Below are 22,789 nucleotides of genomic sequence, written 5' to 3' on the forward strand. Positions count from 1 at the left end.
ATATAAAAAGAGGGAGCGGAAAACAACATGGGGAGAGAAGGGGAAGCACACAAACACAACATTTGAGAGCAGGGAGATGTGTGGAATGGAGAGGGCTTGGGGGGAGGAGGCGTGGGAAGGAGGGGGGGGGGGGTGGAGGGAGAAGTATAAAACACAAGGACACCAAGGACTTCCAGGACAGAAGTTGGTATTTCAAAAAAGTGGAATTGGGGTGAAATTAGCGGGGGTAGAAAAGATCAAGGTTTTGGATTTTTTTTTTTTTTTTTTTTTTTTTTTTTTTGTATACAAGATCGAGGCTCGTGAAAGAGCGAAAATTAATCACACAGAAAGACAAACAGACACATAAAACAAATAACATCGGGAGCGGTAGACAAGATGGGGAGAGAGGGGGAAGGACACAAACACAACATTTGAGAGCAGGGACCGAGAGACATGGAGACATCGAGAGATCTGTGGGAGGGAGAGGGCTTTGGGGGGGAGGCATGTGAAGGGGGGAGGCATGTGAAGGGGGGGAGGCATGTGAAGGGGGGGGGGGGGGTGGGAGAGGTATAAACATATGGACACTGCCAGGATTTCCAGGAAATAAGTTGGAATTTCAAACAAGGTGGATCTGGGGTGAATTAGTGGGGGTAGAAAAGATCAAGGTTATGGATGGGGGAAGATAAGAGATGGTGGTGAACAGCTGTTTTAAAGACCTGCAGGGTGGAGTGGGATTGAAGAGAGTGAGGGAGTTTGTTCCAGAGGCGGGAGAAAAGAGGAATGAAGGAGTGAAGGTGAGCAGAGAGTCTTGATTTTGGCAGTTTGACCATAAGAGGGTTGCAGGCAGATCTTGTGCGACCTGTAGGAATATTTGCGGGACATAGCCCAGAGAGAGCTGGGGGGGCAAGGCCAGAGAGGAGTCGGTAGAAGATGGAAAGACCACCAACCTGCCTGCGGTGAGTGAGTGAGAGGCCCTTGGAGTTAGCTTCATCGTGGGCGATTCCAATGATTCTGAATGCTTTGGTTTCAACAGCGTGAAGACGAGCTAGGTGTGAGGCAGGAGCACCAGCCCAGGCGGGAGAGCAGTATTCCATTGAGCTGCGGATGAAAGCCTTGTATGTGGTGAGGAGCTCAGGTGTGCCAAGGAAGGACTTCGCACGACGGAGGATGCCCAGTCGGCGACTGGCTTTGGAGGCCAGATTTGAAATGTGGTTTTCCCAGGAAAGATCATGGCAGATAGTGAGACCCAAAAGCTTGAGTGACAGAACTTCTTTAGAGAGGATTATTCAGAAAGTGGATGGGAGGGTTGTCCAGTCGGTCTTTTCGGAGAGACATCGTAAGAGTGTGAGATTTGTCAGGATTGAAAGACATGTTCCACTTGTTTGCCCAGTCTGTGATTTTGTCCAGGTCTGCAGAGAGTGAGGAGGCAGCAAACTGCCGATCTGAGGGATGAAGAATGGAGCAACAGAGAGTAGAGTCATCAGCAAAGAGATACAGAGGATTTTCAAGAGAGTCAGAGAGATCATTGATGAAGACCAGAAAAAGCACAGGGCCCAGAACACTGCCTTGTGGAACTCCAGCCTGAACAGGAAGAGGAGATGAGAGAAACCCATTCAGGGCCACACGTTGACTACGACTAGAGAGGAAGTCCGCCAGCCATGCGTGGAGATTTCCATGGATACCAAAAGAGGAGAGTTTGGTGAGCAGAGCGGGGTGCCAGACCGTATCGAAGGCACGTGATATGTCAAGGGAGACTGCTCTAATTTCCTGTTTGGCATTGAGGACCTCCATCCATTGTTGAGAAAGCAGAAGCAGCATGTCCATAGTAGAGTGTCCAGGTCTGAAACAAATTGATGATCAGATATCAAGACATTGGAGAAGAGGAAAGATTTCATATCTGAAGCAATGATGGATTCCATGACTTTGCTGATAATTGGGAGAAGGCTGATTGGTCTGTAGTTGCTGGGATCTGTTTTTGCACCTTTTTTGCGCAAAGCGGTGATGTTGGCAGATTTCCAAGCAGATGGAAGATGACCTTGAGCAAAAGAGAGGGTGAAGAGAACAGAGAGAGGGAGTGAAAGAGCGGAAGAACAGGATTTTAGGACCCGTGGGCTGATGCCGTCAGGTCCAGTTGCAGAATCCGAGTCGAGGGTTGACAGAAACTTTTCCACCTTGTCAGGAGGAAAGGACACAGAGTCCAGGAGCAGCTGGGTACGACTGGGTACGGTGGGTACAGAGAGGGATGGGTTTGGGACACAAGATTTAGAGGCAAACACAGAGTTGAGGCATTCAGCTTTTTCACGTGCGGAGTCAGCCGTGTGGCCATTTGAGGTGAGGGAGGGGATGGAGGGGGAACAAACACCAGAAACAGATTTGACCAGACGCCACCAGAATTTGGAAGAGGGAGACAGATAAGAGAGTTCGGTCCTGAGAATGGAGAGATATTGTTTCCTGGCTCTCCTGAGGGTGGACACACACTTGTTTCGGGCTTTGTGAAAGGAAAAGAGATTTCCTTCCGTTGGATTTGCTTTCCAGGAGACGAAAGCAAGTTGTTTCTGGGCAATAGCCTCACCACAAGATTCCGTGTACGATGGATGGGAGGAAGGGATGGGATAAATCTGTGCATGAGAGAGAGCAGTTTGCTTTGGAAGAATTCCCAGGAAGAATTTATGTCAAAGGCAGTAGAGATGGGAGACCAGTCCAGATAATTGATGGCTGCTTGAAGACCGTGCCAGTTGGCCTGAGTGAAATGCCAGACTTGTCGACGCTGAGGAGGCTCTCTGAGAATGGTCAGAGAGATGTCCACTTTAACAAGCACATGATCAGATGAGCCGATTGGAGCAGAAGAAGAGCAGCAGACATTTTCAGGGAAGTTAGTCATAACCAAGTCCAGAAGAGAAGATGCTCCGTTGACTGAAATCCGGGTTGGGATATTGACAGATTGTGCCAGTCCCAGTGAGTCACAGAAGTCCTTTGCTGAAGAGCCATGGCTGGTGAGAGAGGTACCCACACCCAGCCAACTGGCATGGTGACAGTTGAAATCACCACATATGAGGAAGAGAGAGTTGGGGTGGGTAGATAGAAGTTGGTCCATATTCTCAGACAGTGAGATGTAGATGGAGTCATCACTGTTTGGTGGACGGTACAACACACATATGAACAAAAGGTGGGAGCGAAGGGGAAGCCGTATCCAAAGGTATTCCTGGGGGTGAGGTGGAGAGAGGGCAGTGCAGGGCGAGTGAGGAAGAGAGTTTTTTTATAAAGATAGCAACCCCACCTCCAGGACGAATTGAACAGCATTTGCATATTGAGTCACTAAATAGGGAAACCAACTATGTTTGAGGTCAAAAGGTCAAAGGTCAACTCTAGGTCAAACTTCCGAAATCATCAATTTTCATCAGAAAAATCGTCACTTTTCGTCTCATTAACTTCAATATTAAACAGCCATGACATAGTGCATCACTGAATTGGGAGCAACTATTTTGAGGTGAAAAGGTGAAAGGTCAACTCAAGGTCAAGCTTCTAATATAAATTTCCTTTCATGTGAAAAATCATCAATTTTAATCCTGTTTACCCGAGCTTTGATCAAGATCGTCCATTTTGATCTAAATGAAATGGACAATTTGGTATGCATGAAATGGTATCCATGACAACGTTTTATGTTTGGGGGAAGGTGGATTTTGCTCTGCATGATGTCTTTCTTGTTTATTTTTCCGTATATAGCCTAAGGCTGCTTGGCTGCATCATTTTTGGGGGTGTGGCTGTGCTGCTGATGCAGTGCCCCTGTTAAGCCATGGTCCCATAGAGCCTGCGTTGGTATACGATGGGCTACGATGGCCCACGATCACTCTGAACAAGTCGGCATGAACTGATGATGATGAAGTGATGGCTGATGGCTGGGGTTTATATACCCCCAAAGTAGTAACCCCCAAAGTAGCTACGAGGACGCACGAGGACGCACGAGGACGCAGGATCATCCTCGCAGGATTGTCGTACGACGGCCGTACGATGGTCTACGATTGTAGGATCGTGGACCATCGTAGACCATCTTTTGAACATTTCAAAAGATGATTTTCCAACCTACGATGGCCACAAAATCGTACGTCGACGCAGGATGGGTTCCACGATGCTACCATCGTAGACCATCGTATACCAACGCAGGCTCTATGGGACCATGGCTTTACTAACTAGCTAGGACTCATTATGCTGACCTCGGAAATATGACAGGCTGAATCAAACCACTTGGTGTTAATTCAACGGTTCGACAGGGGCTCAAACTCGAGACCCCAGGACCTTAAGCCAGGACCTACCTTGATCGTCAAGCCAACACCAGGCACTTGACAGTTTAATATATTCCAAGTAATATTTAAGATTTCATGAGATCACAACCTTCATCATTTCAAACTTTAGGTCAAAATAATAAACTATACAATTAATAATAGCTACAATACAATAAACGGATCGCCATCAAGTGAAAGAATTACAAGAATGCTGTTAAATAATTTGAACTTCGTCACATTCTGAAATACTTATTGTTCAACAACAGAAACAAAAAGTTCGATTAAAGAAACGTGCGAACTTCCCTCGGAAGCTTCATTGAAATCAAAGCAAGTTGATCGTTTTGAACCCGGAACTATCGCTTTACGAACCAAAGCGAGGAAACCCGAACTCGATGGTCTCACGGTATACGAAAAGAAGCGCTTTGCGAAATCGCGCAGCCGCGGTACCTACAGACGCTTTCTCTCACCTGGACGAGGTTCCCGCCATGGCGGACAATGATGAGGAAGAGCAGAACTCCGAGCGGAGATCGCAATGTCGACTTAATCGCCATTGGGGCGCAAGGCTCAGCCCGGAGATTGCGCTCAGCTCCGTATCCCTCCGTCGTTTGATCAGACGTTTTACCTGAGTCTCCTCCCCAAATTCAACACCTGCCCAACTTCCTCAAGCACACACTTCCTTGTCTTCTTCTTCTTTTGCGTTTATGGCGTTTTCAGAGCCGCGAGGCTCTATACACGCCATGCACCTGAACATAACTGTGTTGCAAAGAAAATATGCTGAAATTGAGGCCTATGGGATATCCATAAACCTAGATAGGTCTCCCACACGCTTTCACAAAGTTTAGGACAGCCTTGCACAAACGAGGCTGCTTCCGGTTTAAATGACCAGGAATGACGGGCAGGTCAGACCCCCCGACCCCCTCCTCTCTAACAATTTTAAATAGGAGCAACCTAGGTCCGTCATATTGGCGGCATCCCATAAGTGAGGTAAATCTTCGGGTTCCCTACAGGCATCGCAAGTCCCGGAGGGTGACACCCTATCACGTCCAGGTACGCATTAAGGCGACAGTGCCCAAGTCTAAGCCTGGACAGAGCCACCTGGTCTCTGCGGGACATCTGATGTAGCCGAACAGGGGGAGATCACGTCTGGATTCACTCTGTAACAGAACCTACCCTTCGTGGTGGTGTCCCACTGGGATTGCCATTTTTTAACGATCTTGTCCCTGGCCACATTAACAATTTCAGACGGTCCCAAAGGGATTTGGGTGACACATTCGGATGAGTGGACACTTGGCTGCAAGATCGCAGGCCTCGTTCCCTCCGATGCCCACATGAGCGGGGATCCAGCACAGATTGACCACAGATCCTCTCCAACTAGCAATGTTGATCAGGTGCAGTACTTGGAGCACCAGGTCAAATGTGCATCCCTCCTGTAGAGACTCTTGTGCCTTCAGTGCAGAGAGGAAATAGGAAAAGATCACGGCACTGAGAGGGTTGAATTCGATTATCCATTCCAGTGCCAATACGATAGCAAAGAGTTCCGCTGCGAAGATGGAGAGATGATCAGATAACCTCTTAGCCTTTGTCACCTTAACATCAGGGATACATATTGCTGCCGCAGTTCTCCCAAGGGAAGGGACTTTAGAACCATTCGTGTAAACGTGGAGAGATCGACTCCAAACCGAATGGATGAACTCGATCGCCTGGATGCAGACTGCAGGATGCAGAGGCGCTATCCTTGTCAACTCTCCCCCATAGATCCAGGTGGATTTGAGGTATGGTAAGAGACCAGGGGGCCAGATTGGAACTTTATTGATGGACTCAATGGGTAAGGAGTCCAGACCCATTTCACCCGCTACCTGCCTACAGGCCATCCCGAAGGGAGCGGAATTTAGATTTTGGTCCCATGCCTCATACTCCCAACAGTCTGCAAAAACCGCTGGGACTGGGTGATTGGTCCCAGAGGATATACGAAGATTTGGCCCAGAATTTTAACCGGGACACCTCCCAGCGGAAGGATAGAGGCATCTCACCGGCCTCCACCAAAAGGGCAGACATAGGTGTACTCGTAAAGGCGCCCAGACAGACACGCAGGGCTTTAGCCTGGATGGCTTCAAGTTTTCTGCGGTTGGTTTTTGACATGTCTGAAAAAACCTGGCTCCCATAGTCCAGATGAGGGCGGATAAGGGCTTTGTACAGGAGAAAAAGACTTCCCTGGTGGGATCCCCAGGAAGTGCCAGTGAGGCATCGAATTAGATTTAGGCCCTTGGCGCATTTAACTGCGACCTTCTTAACATAGGAGCTCCACCACTTCCTTGTCGACACACCTTCTTCTTCTTCACCACCCATACTGCTTCATTGAATATTTTTTGACATGCACTTAAAACTTTGCCAGATAAGGTCTGAAACTGCCGCGGTCTTGATAAATGGAGGAAAACCACGAAAGGAATTGCCCAGGTGGAAAACCCCACATAAACGAACATTTTTAAAGGACCTTTTTTTTTTATCAGGTGGGGCATTTTTATAGGTCTCCATTGTAAATCACAGTTTCTATATGAACCAGTGGAGTTTCCAGTAGAAACGAAGAGGAACCTTTAAGTTGAGCTGGTCCTGCAGAAACACAAAACACACAGTCCCATGTAGAATTGAGTTATAGCTATGTTTTTTTTATAGGACTTGTTTCCGCATTGAGCCAGATAGCTCAGATGACAGACACTGGTATGGTTCATGTAGAGCACCTGGGCTCGATTCCCAGTCTGTGCATGTAATTCTACCACAAGTACAGTCGTGACCAAAAATATTGGCACACTTGCACTTTTTTCAAAGAATGCACCATTTCTTCGAGAAAATTGTTGAAATAAAAAAATCTTTTGGTATCCACATATGTATTTCTTTAGTTTGCAGTGGAACAAAACAAAAAAGCTGAAAAAATTACTGAATCTTAGCTTATTCCACACAAAAATCCTAAAATGGTCTGGACAATATTATTGGTACCTTTTAGAAGTTGTTAGAAATAATTAGATTTCAAGCAGGTGATTCTCCTTTACTTTGGAATTTAACTCACCTAAGGTGAGTTGCAGGTGCCTGTAATATAAACATACTAACCCTAACCCTAACAACACCTGGCGCTCACCTGGTAGAATAAACAGTACACTGCACTGACTAAAGGTATTTTAAACCAATTTCACTGGTTGCTAGAAGACAGGGCAGCATGGAGAATCATACCAACGTAATCATAAGACTTTAAACAAACAAAAAAGTACCTCTTTTGGGGGGCAACCACCCCACTCCCCCCCACCCTCCAACACCAACCCCATATACCTCCTCAGACCCCAATTTTTCTAATGCCGTGAACAAACATTGGTACATCACAGGTGAAAGGTTGTGGTGGTTTTGTACTTGTGGAATTATGATGTCATAATGGAGGCACATATGACATCATAAACATATTTTATTCCCCATGGAGAGTTCTTTACAATGAGCCATGTCTCAATTTTTTCTATTCAACACTTTCGGAGATATAGAGGTGCAAAGTTTTTCCAAGATGGCGGCCGAACCACGTGACCTATGACGTCATAATTATCATTAAAACATTATACAGGTGGAGTTGCACCTATGGTGAAAATTTCCTGTCAATCGGACCAACGGTTGCTGAGAAAATAATATTTATTCTGTGCGGACAAACAAACAAACAAACAGACAGACAAACGGACTCAAATGAAATACCCTCTCCTCTGGCGAGGGTAATAATAATTAGGAGTTTTGCTGAAAGGACAATAAGATGTGAAATGTTCTTTTAACTTAAGGGTTGTAGTTTTATAAATCGAAAAGGAGACTTAAAATTTCATTTTTAATGTGAACGAATGAAACTATTAAGGGTTTTGCAAAACTTGCATGTTTGAGTCATCTAAATACATCTATCTATAATTCCAGTAATCTCTGTGTGTGTGTATGCGACCGCTGTTTCTCGACAACTACCGGTCCGATATACTTGAAACTTGCCAGGTATATTGCTGGGGACCCGAGGATGTGCCTTTTCAAGGTTTCATATTAATCGGACAATTACTTACCGAGCTATGTCCAAAAAACGATTCAACCAATCAGAGAGCAGCGAGCTATCGCGTGTGCCGAACGTGGCGAACACACTCTGCCTCGGACGGCACATTTGAGAGCGTATTCATTTATTTCACGTTGGCAAACTATGTTGCCGCTATGTTGGCGTTAAACTATGTTTTAAAACTAATTAAAACCATTTCATGTAAATAGAGGGGGGGGGGGGGGGGGTTGTCACTGTACTCGCAAGCCGTTCGCCGTTCGCTTTGGCGTTGCGAATGGACCAAAACATTTCATGAACCAAACCATTTCATGTAAAGCGTTCGCCGTTCGCTTTGGCGTTGCGAATGAACCAAAACATTTCATGCACCAAACCATTTCATGTAAATAGAGGAGGGGGATATAATTTTAGATATATATATAGTACGGGCATGCCCTAGTATCTATAAAGCTCAGTTGACTTTTGCTCCACCAAATAACAGCGAAACGGAGTTGAGTAAAAGGGTGAAAATTCTACAGATGCTGTGATAAATAACTACCTCTGTCGGTTTGAATGTTTGAAAGAGAATAGACGTCTGGATCAATTTTTGAATTAAATGTAAATCCCGATATATATATATATATAAACGCGAGTTGTCTGTGTGTCCGCGTTTTATTCAGAGATGGCTGAACGGATCTTCATCAAACTTTCAGAGGTTCATCAGTGAGTGCCTGGGAGTGTTTTTGGCCAAAAATCTTTTGTTTTTTCCCCCCCCCCTCCTCAAATAACACCTCATTGTGCCTCACCCAATCACCATCAAACCTTTTGTCCGCCCCATCCTTCCCTTTCTCCGAGCTATTCTGAAATCTCTGACACACCTTCAACAGCTCTCCCTATCTCTTCCACATCTTACCCTGCCCCTCCTCCCCCCTGTTCTGTATCCGATGCTCGCCCTTCCTCTTCATTAACGGTATGGACCTCAAACATCCGGGGCCTTCGTTCAAACTTAACTGATCTCTCCATACAGGTTGCTTCTGTCAAACCAGACGTGCTCTGCTTAAGAGAAACTTTCCTCCTTCATGATGTCTCTGATTCCTTAGTATCTCTCCCGGGTTACTCCCTCCTCCGGTATGATAGACCTGAGCCTCGTCCTGGAGGTGGGGTTGCTATCTATATCAAAAACTCTCTTCCTCACTCGCCCTGCCCTGCACTCTCTCCACCTCACCCCCCGGAATACCTCTGGCTACGGCTTCCCCTTCGCTCCCACCTCTTGTTCATATGTGTGTTGTACCGTCCACCAAACAGTGATGACTCCATCTAGATCTCGCTGTCTGATAATATGGACCAACTTCTATCTACTCATCCCAACTCTCTCTTCCTCATATGTGGTGATTTCAATTGTCACCTTGCCAGTTGGCTGGGTGTGGGTACCTCTCTCACCAGCCTTGGCTCCTCAGCAAAGGACTTCTGCGACTCACTGGGACTGACACAATCTGTCAATTTCCCGACCCGGATCTCAGTCAACGGAGCATCTTCTCTTCTGGACTTGGTTATGACTAACTTCCCTGAAAATGTCTGCTGCTCTTCTTCTGCTCCAATCGGATCATCTGATCATGTGCTTGTTAAAGTGGACATCTCTCTGACCATTCTCAGGGAGCCTGCTCAGCATCGACGAGTCTGGCATTTCACTCAGGCCAACTGGCATGGTCTTCAAGCAGCCATCAATCATCTGGACTGGTCTCCCATCTCTACCACCTCTGACATCAACTCATCCTGGGAATTCTTCCAAAGTAAATTGCTCTCTCTCATGCACAGATTTATCCCATCTCTTCAGTTGTCATACCCTTCCTCCCATCCATGGTACACGGAATCTTGTGGTGAGGCTGTTGCCCAGAAACAACTTGCCTTCGTCTCCTGGAAAGCAAATCCAACGGAAGGAAATCTCATTTCCTTTCGCAAAGCCCGAAACAAGTGTGTGTCCACCCTCAGGAGAGCCAGGAAACAATATCTCTCCGTTCTCAAGACCGAACTCTCTTATCTGTCTCCCTCTTACAAATCCTGGTGGCGTCTGGTCAAATCTCTTTTCTGGTGTTTGTTCCCCCTCCCTTACCTCAAACGGCTACACAGCTGACTCCGCACGTGAAAAAGCTGAATGCCTCAACTCTGTGTTTGCATCTAAATCTTGTCCCAAACCCATCCCTCTCTGTACCCACCATACCGAGTCGTACCCAGCTGCTCCTGGACTCTGTGTCCTTTCCTCCTGACAAGGTGGAAAAGTTTCTGTCAACCCTCGACTCTGATTCTGCAACTGGACCTGACGGCATCAGCCCACGGGTCCCAAAATCCTGTTCTTCCGGTCTTTCACTCCCTCTCTCTGTTCTCTTCACCCTCTCTTTTGCTCAAGGTCAACTGCCATCTGCTTGGAAATCAGCCAACATCACCGCTTTGCAAAAAAAAGGTGCAAAAACAGATCCTAGCAACTACAGACCAATCAGCCTTCTCCCAATTATCAGCAAAGTCATGGAATCCATCATTGCTTCGGATATGAAATCTTTCCTCTTCTCCAATGGCTTGATCTCTGATCATCAATTTGGTTTCAGACCAGGTCACTCTACTCTGGACATGCTGCTTCTGCTGTCTCAACAATGGATGGAGGTCCTCAATGCCAAACAGGAAATTAGAGCTGTCTCCCTCGACATATCACGTGCCTTTGATACGGTCTGGCACCCCGCTCTGCTCACCAAACTCTCCTCCTTTGGTATCCATGGAAATCTCCACGCATGGCTGGTGGACTTCCTCTCTAGTCGTAGTCAACGCGTGGCCCTGAATGAGTTTCTCTCATCTCCTCTTCCTGTTCAGGCTGGAGTTCCCCAAGGCAGTGTTCTGGGCCCTGTGCTTTTTCTGGTCTTCATCAATGATCTCTCTGACTCTCTTGCAAATCCTCTCTATCTCTTTGCTGATGACTCCACTCTCTGCCGCTCCATTCCTCATCCCTCAGATCGGCAGTCTGCAGCCTCCTCACTCTCTGCAGACCTGGACAAAATCACAGACTGGGCAAACAAGTGGAACATGTCTTTCAATCCTGACAAATCTCACACTCTTACGATGTCTCTCCGAAAAGACCGACTGGACAACCCTCTCATCTACTTTCTGAATAATCCTCTCCAAGAAGTTCTGTCACTCAAGCTTTTGGGTCTCACTATCTGCCATGATCTTTCCTGGGAAAACCACATTTCCAAGCTGACCTCCAAAGCCAGTCGCCGACTGGGCTTCTCCGTCGTGCGAAGTCCTTCCTTGGCACACCTGAGCTCCTCACCACATACAAGGCTTTCATCCGCAGCTCAATGGAGTACTGCTCTCCCCTCTGGGCTGGTGCTCCTGCCTCACACCTAGCTCGTCTTCACGCTGTTGAAACCAAAGCGTTCAGAATCATTGGAATCTCCCGCGATGACGCTATCTCCGAGGGCCTTTCACTTAATCACCGCAGGCAGGTTGGTGGTCTTTCCGTCTTGTACCGACTCCTCTCCGGCCTTGCTCCCCCAGCTCTCTCTGGGCTCTGTCCCGCAAATATTCCTGCAGGTCGCACAAGATCTGCCTGCAACCCTCTTATGGTTAAACTGCCAAAATCAAGACTCTCTGCTCACCTTCACTCCTTCATTCTTCTTTTCTCCCACCTCTGGAACAAACTCCCTCACTCTCTTCAATCCCACTCCTCCCTCCACGTCTTTAAAACGGCTGTTCACCACCATCTCTTATCTTCCCCAATCCAAAACCTTGATCTTTTCTACCCCCACTAATTCACCCCAAATCCACTTTTTTGAGGTGACTTTGGACTTCTTTCCTGGAAGTCCTTGGTGTCCTTGCGTTTTATACCTATCCTGCCTCCCCCCAGGCCCTCTCCCTCCAAAAACATCTCCCGATGTCCCTGCTCTCAAATGTTGTGTTCTCTCAAATAAGATATAAATTCTCTGTAAAAGAGCTTCCACTTCTGACTGCTCCCCTTCCCCCTCTCCCCACCCTTCTCTTCTCCCCTCTCCTTCCCCCCTCCCCTTTAAGATCTCTTTGCCCTCCCCCTCCCCTTTAAGATATAAATTCTCCGTCAGAGCTTCCACTTCTGACTGCTCCCCTTCCCCCTCCTCCCCTTCCCCCCCCTTCCCTCCCCCCTCCTCCCCCTCCTCCCCCCGGTCCCCTCCTCTCCCCCGCCCGGCAACGCCGGGTTCTTCTGCTAGTAGTATTATATAGTGTTAAGAGTTTTGAAAAACATGCTAAAGGTTTCATCAAATGTGCATCAGCAATATAAATAAACTGTAACTGTAAGGTGTTGGTAGGGCTGCAGGGTCAGACCCAGAATTTTTAGAATTGGGGGTGGGGGGGGGGGGCGGGGCGGGAGAGGAGGTCCAGAAATCAAGGGAATGGGTTACATACTCTCCCAGATGATGCGAGCGCGGAGACACAAAGCGTGGGCCCGCGAACACCGGAGGCTTTGGGATTTTAGATACTCTTGGGTGCACTCTCAGCTTGATCTGATCACAATGACTGCATGTTGTGATGGGGGAAAATCATTAGTTTCTATTGTAAAATCAACTTTATTTGTCTTTTTATTGTTAATTTTGACGTGATTGATTTGGAATCTGTAGCTTTGACAATGTGTTACTCTGAATGATGTTTTTGATGTCTCGAGTGCTTGCCTGTAGGCGGTATGGCACAAAATCAAGTGTAAAATGCAAATATCATAGATGGAAAGTTACCCGCATTTCAAGGGGCCCATTTTGTGTCTGAAAACCCGCAGAGCCCTGTTTTAGTATCGTCAAAACAAGTATTGGATGGAAAGCACAAACCATTTTTTTTAAAATGCAATGTTTCGCTTCAATTCCACTCGGAAAGAATGTCACATACTGACAGACGTGCAGCGACCTGCAGCTGATATACAAGGTATCACGAGTCAATTGGCTGTGTGACGTCATGAGCTTTTCCTCACCAAAGGCCATGACACCACCCTCCAGGATTCTTTGCGCAGTTCACTTCCGATCATGTCCAACAAATAAACAAGATGTCATGCAGAGCACGATGCGGGCAAAATACACCCCCCACCCCTCCCTTTCCCCCCAAATAAGGTTGCCATTTATCCATCATTAATTCATCAAGATTAAAATTGACAATCTGGATTAAAGCTCGGGTCAATAGGATGAAAAGTGACAATTTTTTCAGATGAAAATTGATGATTTTAGAAGTTTGACCTTGAGTTGACCTTTGAACTTTTGACCTCAAATAGTTGGTTTCCCAAATCAGTGATACACTATGTAATTGCTGTTTATTTTTCAAGTTAAGAGGATGAAAATTGATGATTTTTCAGATGAAAATGGATTTTATAAGTTTGACCTTGAATTGACCTTTGACCTTAAAAATAGTTGGTTTCCCAATTCAGTGAGGCACTGTGCAATTGCTATTTAATTTTCAAGTTGATAGAATGAAAATTGATGATTTTTCAGATGAAAATTGATGATTTTAGAAGTGTGACCTTGAGTTGACCTTTGACCTTTAAAATAGCTGGTTTCCCAATTCGGTGAGGCACGATGCAATTGCTATATAATTTTCAAGTCAATCAGATGAAAGTCGACGGTTTTTCAAATGAAAATTGATGATTTTGGAAGTTTAACCTTGAGTTAACCTTTTTACCTCAAAAATAGTTGGTTTACCAATTTAGTGACTCAATTTACAAATGCTGTTCAATTTTCAAGTCAATCAGATTTTTAAAAAAGGCGATTTTAGAGTTTTGACCAAAAAGATGACCTTTGACCTCAAAATCAATAAGCTTCTCAATTGTGACTACCTCTCCAACTTAGTGAAGTTTCATGATGATCGGTTTAGAATTGTGACCTGCAGGCGAGTGACAAACAGCCAGAGAATAACAAACGCAACCGACCAATATACTTGAAAAATGTTGGATTTTGCAAGTAATGAAATAAAAACCTGCTTTTGCCTCCAACTTGTCCCGTATGAAATATGGGCTTCACCCAATCAGAATGGAGCTTTCCGACCCTGATTTCTCCCTTCTGGACTTGGTACCAATGAATTTTCCTACAAATGTGATCAATGAATTTTCCTACAAATGTGATCAATGAGTCTCCTGTTTCTCTTCTGCCTCAATAGGTTCATCTGATCATGTGCTTGCAAGAGTCAATATCTCTCTGGTTAGATTCTCTAGTTCGAGTGCCATATACAGTTGTGGCCAAAAGTATTGGCACCCTTGCACTTTTTTCAAATAATGCACCATTTCTTCCAGAAAATTGTTGAAATTAAAAAATATTTTGGTATCCACATATGTATTTCTTTGGTTTGCAGTGGAACAAAACCAAAAAAAAAGCTGAAAAAAATTACAAAATATTAGCTTATTCCACACAGAAATCCTAAAATGGCCAGGAAAATATTATTGGCACCCATTAAAAGTTGTGAGAAATAATAAATCAGATTTCAAGCAGGTGATTCTCCTTTACTTTGGAAGTGAACTCACCTGTGGTGAGTTGTGGGTGCCTGCAATATAAAAATCACTCATTCAACCAGTTTAAATGGAGAAAAGGAGTCATTCTGCTGTTTTGTGTCATTGTGTGTACCGTAATGAGCATGGAGAAAAGAAAAGAAACCAGAGAATTGTCTGAGGAGGTCAGACAAAAGATTGTAGCCAAGCATGGACAATCTCAAGGCTACATGTCCATCTCCAGAGACCTTGATGTTCCTGTGTCCACCATACGCAATGCTGTCAGGAAGTCTAAGGCCCATGGCACTGTTAGGGGGGGGGCCTGGGGCATCAGTCACTTCAAGTTTTTGAAAAAGTTTGATTTTTGGTACCATTTTGAAGCTTAGGGTCTAAGTAAGAATTTTGGTCCGAGTGGACAAAGATCACATGGAGTCTTCATAGATTCCCGCCATTTTCCAAGATGGCCGCCATCAAAATCTAATACTGACAATATCTCGGAAACTAATCAACCTAGAAACATGAATTTGGTGTCTATACCTAGGTTTTCATGGTCAAGGAATCCAATAAAACCATTTCTGACTACATCAGAGTATTTATTTGTCCCGAAATGGTAAATTACACAACAAACGTTATAGCAGAATTTAGCAGAATTATGCATGTTAACAATTAAGCACATACGAACGTAAATTCTATAAAATACCATGAATATAAACCGAACATTCTATTTTCATTGTTCTTAGTGATATTTGATTGATTAGGTAAGTGCAACTAAAAAATCATTACTCATTCTCACAACCATCATGGTCATTTAGTTGGGACATGTGCACTTGCATAAACGTGAGCACTTCAAGTCAGCTTTTTTGCACTTGCATGACGAGCAAGGTTTTGTGCACGCGCATTTTACGTCTAGATCAAACACATCCCTGGCAAGGGGCAACGTGGTCCAGATGGGAACCAGTTGGCCATCTTTTTCCATCCATCCATGATTGCTTGGGCTTGGGACTAGTGCCAGTGGCTCGTGCGCTGTAGTCCAGATGCTCGCCTGGAAGACACTCCTTTTGAGATGTTGGTCCAGCGCATCACTTGTAGGGGGTATTCTTTCCACATCCCTAGTCCTGTGACAGAAAACCCTCATTCGAACAAGGTCAACGTTGGTGTCATCAGTGATAGGTTCGTTGGAGTACATTTTGCAAACAAAGTGACTCACCACTTCCCTCAACTCTGGCGATGTAAGAAACGGGGTGCTAGCAATTGTCGCAAACTCACTCAAGAGGGGTGGAACCTCATCTTTCCGCTTGAAGCAGTATCGCTTGCCCTTGAATTTGAAAGCTGACGTGCTGTCTGATCCAGTGAATGCATGAAAGAGAGCCAAGGCTTTGCACGTTGTCACACCCAAACTTGAGGCAATGTTGTTGAGGGAGATCATTTTGACTGTCTTTCCGGCTTTGAAAGAAATCCAGATATCTGACTCCGGATTCACCGCCTTGATGTGGTGGAAGTTACACAGAAGTATTACGACAACGTCTGTGTCGCCAGTATAGACCATTCCCAGTGATGAATATTGGAGGGCATGAAGAAGATGTACCAGGACACGAGTGTCTGCCTCCTCATGATTACATCGTCCCATGGGCGGTCCATTCCCTGCATTGAGGACTTGGTCACCAGAAGTGATATAAACCTGTTTGCCATCTTGGAATGGTGTTTGCACAATGCTTGTTGACAGGAATGAGAAGAGCTCTTTTTTATTTTCGGCATTAGCCAAAAAGTTTTGCCAGTTTCCAGGCACTTTGGCAGAACCAGATACTCGCTGTCGTGTGCCTGTTCCTCGCTTTTCTCTTGTGGTCGCTTTGATTGACATTGTGCGATACTGATCCCATACAATATCCACTCTCGCTGCTCTTTTCAACTCATGCTGGATTCTTGGGCAGAATACTTTGGTGAAATATTCATCAAATGTTTTGCCTTGGACAGTTGTGCCAGGAAGAGAGTGGATCAGTGCACCACCATCAATAACGATGACCCCATAATCATCTGGTGCGACGAGCTCCTCATCCGCGGATAGTCCGGTACTTGCACTTGCTTCCATAATGCACGCCAATAAATCTGACTTGGTGCAAGAGTTGATGGACCCATCAGAAGCCAGTGCATCTGGTGATGAGGAGGATTCGTGACGGAAAAATTCCTCCAAATTTCCACCCCGGCTATCAACCATAATGAATGCTTGTCCATACAGCTCTGTATGTTGTTTGAAGTGCTGCACCTTCTTCTGAAGTGCTGTCTTTTTTCGAGTTTTCTCCTCATGGAACAGCAGCAAGTTGTTTTTCTTGATCGGAGCTGCCAGAGGTACATCATTTGAGTCCAGCACATTCTTCCGAAAGTGGTCATACTGCTCTTGTCCTCTAGATTCTAAGACACGGACCGATGTGGCGGCAGACTTGTCAACACACACTTTATTGTCTAATGTAACTAGTTCTGCACTACTCTCTTCAAAGGGATTCCCTCTGCTTTGCAGCACATCCGTGAGATTTGTGACATGACGCCTAAATCGGTGCTGGGATGTACTTCCTTCCTCGTGATGAGGGAGCTCTTGATCTTCGTCGTCATCTACATCAGTGAATTGCTCTAGAACACGGCTAATTTCTGGACCAGTTGCAATCCAGCGTTCTAGCATCTCAGGGTTCTCTGTGATCCCGATCACTCCCCCAACCCCTTTCACCCGTTTGTTGGCCTGCTCGTGTGCTTGATCAATCGGAATGGAAGAGTAACGATGATTGCTTCGACTTATTGCCCAGTGACCTGCTTCAAACTCCTCTTGGATGCTAGATGGAAGACTTTCAAGGTCTCTGATGAATACGGGAACCCACCTTGCATAATTCTGGTGATCAAGTGCAAAGAATAGAAGCACAAGGTTTTGCAGAGTAGCCACCATAAGTTTGAACTTTCGCTCTCTGTGTGATCTAATAAACATGAAGATGAGCTGTTCGTACTTGTGAATGAGTAACCAGAACTGCACTGTTGGTTTCTCTTTACAAGCTACAGAGACCCAGTCGTCGAAGGTCATTTCACTTCCGCCGTCCTCATAGGCTCGTTTCAGTAGACTATCGAGCACCACAACAGTAATCTGGTGAGCATACCGTGTTCTCATTGGATCATTTGCTCTCAAGTAAGATGTCGCTGCAGCTACTGTCAAGGCAATGCCAGCCTCTGCAAAGGCTTCAGGCCATCCAGACCCTCGTAGGAAATCTCCCATAGTCGCCCACAAAGCCATTTCGATGTGGAGCCCTCCCAACATCACCAGAAACGTATCTTCTCCAAAGAGTTCAGGAAAGGTCCATTGCATTTTCTTGGCAATATCAAAGAGTGGCTGGTCCACTGCCATGATTGGGATTTGCTGTGGGTTGAGGAACTCGGTTGTTTTCTTGACCAGGTCCATTCCATGTCGAATCATTTTTGGTGTAGCTGCTTTATCACGGAATAGTGGTAGCATGGCATGAATGTTACAGACGCGGTTTTGGATGTTAGTTTACCGAGCGGTTTGGTATGACCGCGTCTGCACAGTTTACCCGATTCCACTCGAACGTTGGCCAAATCGCGCTATGCTAAATCAATTGAGGAAAGGACACAACGGCTGGGTTAAATGACACGACACCAGGGGTACAGTTCTCAAGACCTCCGGAGGAGGTTATAATATTTGTATGCGGAACGTTTAGATTACAAGGACAAGAGGGACAGCATAGGAAGGTGGGCACTTAATCACGGTCTTATAGTAGCCCCGACAGACCACAGATAAACAGGACAAGACTGACTCACACCGGGATTGATGGCAAGGAAGGGCAGGTAGTCGATGGACAGCACAAGGTGCACCTTGGCTCAGGGACAGGATAGCGCGGTCCAAAAGATGCAGGGAGGTATCGTCGCGCTGGAGGTGGCGTCTGGTTCTCTTCAAGCTGGGGGCGCATTTCGGGACAAATAAATACTCTGATGTAGTCAGAAATGGTTTTATTTGATTCCTTGACCATGAAAACCTAGGTATAGACACCAAATTCATGTTTCTAGGTTGATTAGTTTCCGAGATATTGTCAGTATTAGATTTTGATGGTGGCCATCTTGGAAAATGGCGGGAATGTATGAAGACTCCATGTGATCTTTGTCCACTCGGACCAAAATTGTTACTTAGACCCTAAGCTTCGACCTGGTACCAAAAACTAAACTTTTTCAAAAACTTGAAGTGAAAATGAAAATTTGTTCATGGTGGGAACCCCACTATGTAGCCAACCTCCCTGAATGTGGCCACAAGATAAAACTACAAGTTTGAAGCGAAGGATTGTTCGAATGCTGGACAAAGCACCCCGATCAACTGCCAAACAGATTCAAGCTAACCTTCAGACACAAGGTACGACAGTTTCACCTCGCACCAGCCGTCGCCAACTCAATGAAAGGGAGTTATATGGTAGGAGACCCAGGAGGACCCCACTGCTGAGAAAGAGACATAAGAAAGCCCGACTGGAGTTTTCCAAAACACACCTGAACAAGCCAAAATCCTTCTGGTAGAATGTCCTGTGGACAGATGAGACCAAATTACAGCTTTTTTGTAAAGAGCATCATCTCTATGTTTACAGAAAACAAAATGAAGCCTTCAAAGAAAAGGACAACTTCCCTACAGTCAAACATGGAGGAGGTTCAGTGATGTTTTGGAGTTGCTGTGCTGCTTCTAACACTGGGTGCCTTGAATGTGTGCATGGCATCATGAAATCAGGAGATTATCAAGATATTTTGGAGCGCAATATTCAACCCAGTGTCAGAAAGCTGTGTCTCCGTCGAAGGTCATCGGTCTTGCAGCATGACAATGACCCCAAAGACACTTCAAAAAGCACCCAGGAATGGTTCAAGACAAAACGATGGACTGTTCTGAAGTGGCCAGCAATGAGTCCAGATCTAAATCCCATTTATCACCTGTGAGGAAATCTGAAGACAGCAGTTGGGAGAAGGCACCCTTCAAATCTGCGAGAGCTGGAGCAATTTGCACAAGAGTGGGCCAAACTGCCATTAGAGAGGTGTAGGAAGCTCATTCATGGCTATGGGGAGCACTTGACTGCAATTATTTTGTCCAAAGGCTGTGCTACCAAATATTAAGTCTCAGATGTCACTAATTTTGTCAATGTCATTTCTTTTTATTTTCTGATTTAAAAGGACTAGGGCGTGCCCGCACGTACGTGCTTGCCCGTACGTGCTTGCCCGTACGTGCGTGCAAAAAAACATGCGTGCAAACAACAACAACAAAAAAAAACTTTGAAACCACGTGGCAGTAACGACCACAGAACCCCCCCCTCTATTTACATGAAATGGTTTGGTCCATTGGCAACTTTGAAACCACGTGGCAGTAACGACCACAGAACCCCCCCCTCTATTTACATGAAATGGTTTGGTCCATTCGCAAAGCCAAAGCGAACGGCTTGCGAGTACGGTGACCATACCTTGGGAACCACTTGTCCGATTAATTTCAAACCTTGAAAAGGCACATCCTCGGGTCCCCAGCAATATACCTGGCAAGTTTCAAGTATATCGGACCGGTAGTTGTCGAGAAACAGCGGTCGCAGACAAACACACACACACACACACACACACAGACACACACACATACACACAGAGATTACTGGAATTATAGATAGATATATTAAGTTCTGAATCAAAAACAAAGGTTCTGTGATATTGACAGTGAAATTAAGAAGTATGGAGACCAAATACTTTCGTCAATTTCAACTGACGTTTTGAGAAAATTGTGAGTTATTTGAAAAAAGTGCAAGGGTGCCAAATTTTTTGGCCGTGACTGTACATATCGTATGGCAGTTCACTCAAGCTAACTGGCAAGGACTGCAAGTTGCCCGCTCATGTCAAGGTTGGTCCTCCATTTCCACCTCTCCTGATATTGATACTGCCTGGGAATCCTTCCACATAAGCTTGCTTTCCACTATGTACATATATATACCATCTCATGTGCAGTTATCATACCTATCCAAAATACACTGGTGCACTGAATCCAGTAGTTAGCCAGTTGCCTTGAAACATTTAGCATTATAGCTTTCTCTTCCTGGAATGCAAATCCAATCAAAAGCAACCTCAGGTCGTTCCACAACTCAGAGAACAAGTGTGTGCACTTTCAGGAAAGTGAGAAAACAACACATGGCCAACTTCAAGGTTGAACTTTCAAACTTGTCTCCCTCCACTAAAACCTGATGGTGCCTTGATAAGTCTGTCTCCGCAGTGCGCGTATAAATAAAGACTAAATAAATATAGACTAAACAAGTCAGGAGACGATGATGGTTCACGAGCGAGCGGTATTCAATGACAAAGGACGGACTATAACCGAAACAGGCCCGGACAGGCCAGGCCCGGAAATGTCAAAACGAAGGTTACTGACCTTGAAATGAGATAGAAAATAATGTATAATCAGTCGTGAGGTTAGTTAGCTACACAATACCGAAAATTCGGTTAGATTCCGACAACTTTGACCTTTGTGACCTTCAAAGGTCAAAGATTCTGAAATTTGTTGGAAAACTTCTATTTCATGATGTATGTGATAATATCAGATCATGTACGACATTTCAACCTATCAGGAAGCGAACAATGTAATAAAACCATCAAAAATCGACTTTTCTAAATTTTGTGACCTTGTGACCTTGACGGTTGACCTTGGGGCGAAAATGAAAAATCGAGCTCCGTGGGGCTAGACACATGACATTGGCCAAACCAAATACCGAAACCCCTGTCAGATTCCACCAACTCCCTCGGAGAAGATGTAGCTTGAACTCGATTACCCCCTAAAAAGACATCTTTTTCGAGCGTCGCTCCGCCCACAATGGGCACAATACGCCCACTCTTGGCAGGACACAACCAGATCATGATATCAATCTCCCACCCAAGTTTCCCCAAGATCAGATGATATCATCGGGTAGTTATGCTGCGGACAGACAGACACACACCAATGTCGAATATAGTGGTCACTGTTTGATAACTCGTGAACCAATAAAGCCCATCCCTTCCCTCTTAAAATGGCACCACAGCCGACTCCGCTTGTGAGAAGGCTGAATGTGTCAATTATGTGTTTACTTTCACATCTTGTGTCCCCAACCACTCTATTCCTGTACCACCCAGCTGCTCCTGGACTGTTTTAGTGCACCTGAGAAGGTGGAGAAGTTTCTGTCAACCCTCGACTCTTATTCTGCAAATGGACCGGATTACATCAGCTCACGTGTCCTAAAAACCTGCTGTGCTGCTCTTGCACATCCTTCCTCTACTCCTTTCACCCTATAATTTGCACCCTCTCTTCAGACCTTCACAAAATCACAAGCTGATCAAACACTTGGAATATGTCTTTCAATCCTGACAAATCTCACACTGCCACCCTCTCTCTCTCTCTCACTCCGAAAGGATCAGACACTCTCCCATCTGCTTTATTAACATCCCCTTGAGGAAGTTCATCATTCAAATCCCTGGGTCTCACTATCAGCTATAATATTTCTTGGGTAATCAACATTTCAAAGTTGGCCTCCAAAGCAACTTGCCAACTGGGAATCCTTCATCATAAAAGGTCTTTCCTTGGCCAATCTGAATATGGGAATAATTGTGGCTGTGAAAGAAAGAAGAAGCTGATTGAGGAAACGACATTTTCTTTCAGAATATTCATCAATAAAGTAAATGAATATTTATCAATCCACAATAACCTTAAAAAATGATGTGCTATGGCTGACTGTGTCACTTTCCCAAGCCTAAAGGGCCTATCTCATTGGCCTGGAGACTAGGTGGCGACCTGGTGGCGACTCGACGTCTCCTGGAGACTAGCCGGGTCTCCGGGAAGTCGCGGGAAATTCAAACATGTTCGATTTTTTTGGACGTCGCGGAGACTAATTTTGTCCGCGACTGGGAAGACGTCTCCGCGACCTGCTGGAGACCAAGGAGACTGAGGAGACGTTGCGGCGACGATGCGGCGACGTCTCCGCGACGCTGCTTGACCCACTTTAGAGACCA

At 45.5% G+C, this 22,789-nt stretch overlaps 2 protein-coding genes across 4 annotated transcripts in view; one reads left to right on the top strand and one right to left on the bottom strand.

Moving 5' to 3' along the window:
* Nucleotides 1-4,880, bottom strand: part of LOC137429744 (interleukin-17 receptor A) — a 119,628-nt gene extending 114,748 nt beyond the window's left edge. For all 3 annotated transcript variants that reach the window (XM_078779818.1, XM_068119952.2, XM_068119951.2), the window contains exon 1: nucleotides 4,727-4,880. In XM_078779818.1, coding sequence (XP_078635944.1) covers nucleotides 4,727-4,810 — 84 coding nt within the window. In that variant the 5' untranslated portion in view covers nucleotides 4,811-4,880. The remainder of the gene's footprint in view (nucleotides 1-4,726) is intronic.
* Nucleotides 1-22,789, top strand: part of LOC144892601 (uncharacterized) — a 1,198,808-nt gene that overhangs the window by 240,369 nt on the left and 935,650 nt on the right. The gene's annotated exons all lie outside the window — the stretch shown is intronic.

Source organism: Myxine glutinosa, chromosome 6 (assembly GCF_964187855.1).
Source record: "Myxine glutinosa chromosome 6, kmMyxGlut1.1, whole genome shotgun sequence".
Classification (NCBI taxonomy): domain Eukaryota; kingdom Metazoa; phylum Chordata; class Myxini; order Myxiniformes; family Myxinidae; genus Myxine; species Myxine glutinosa.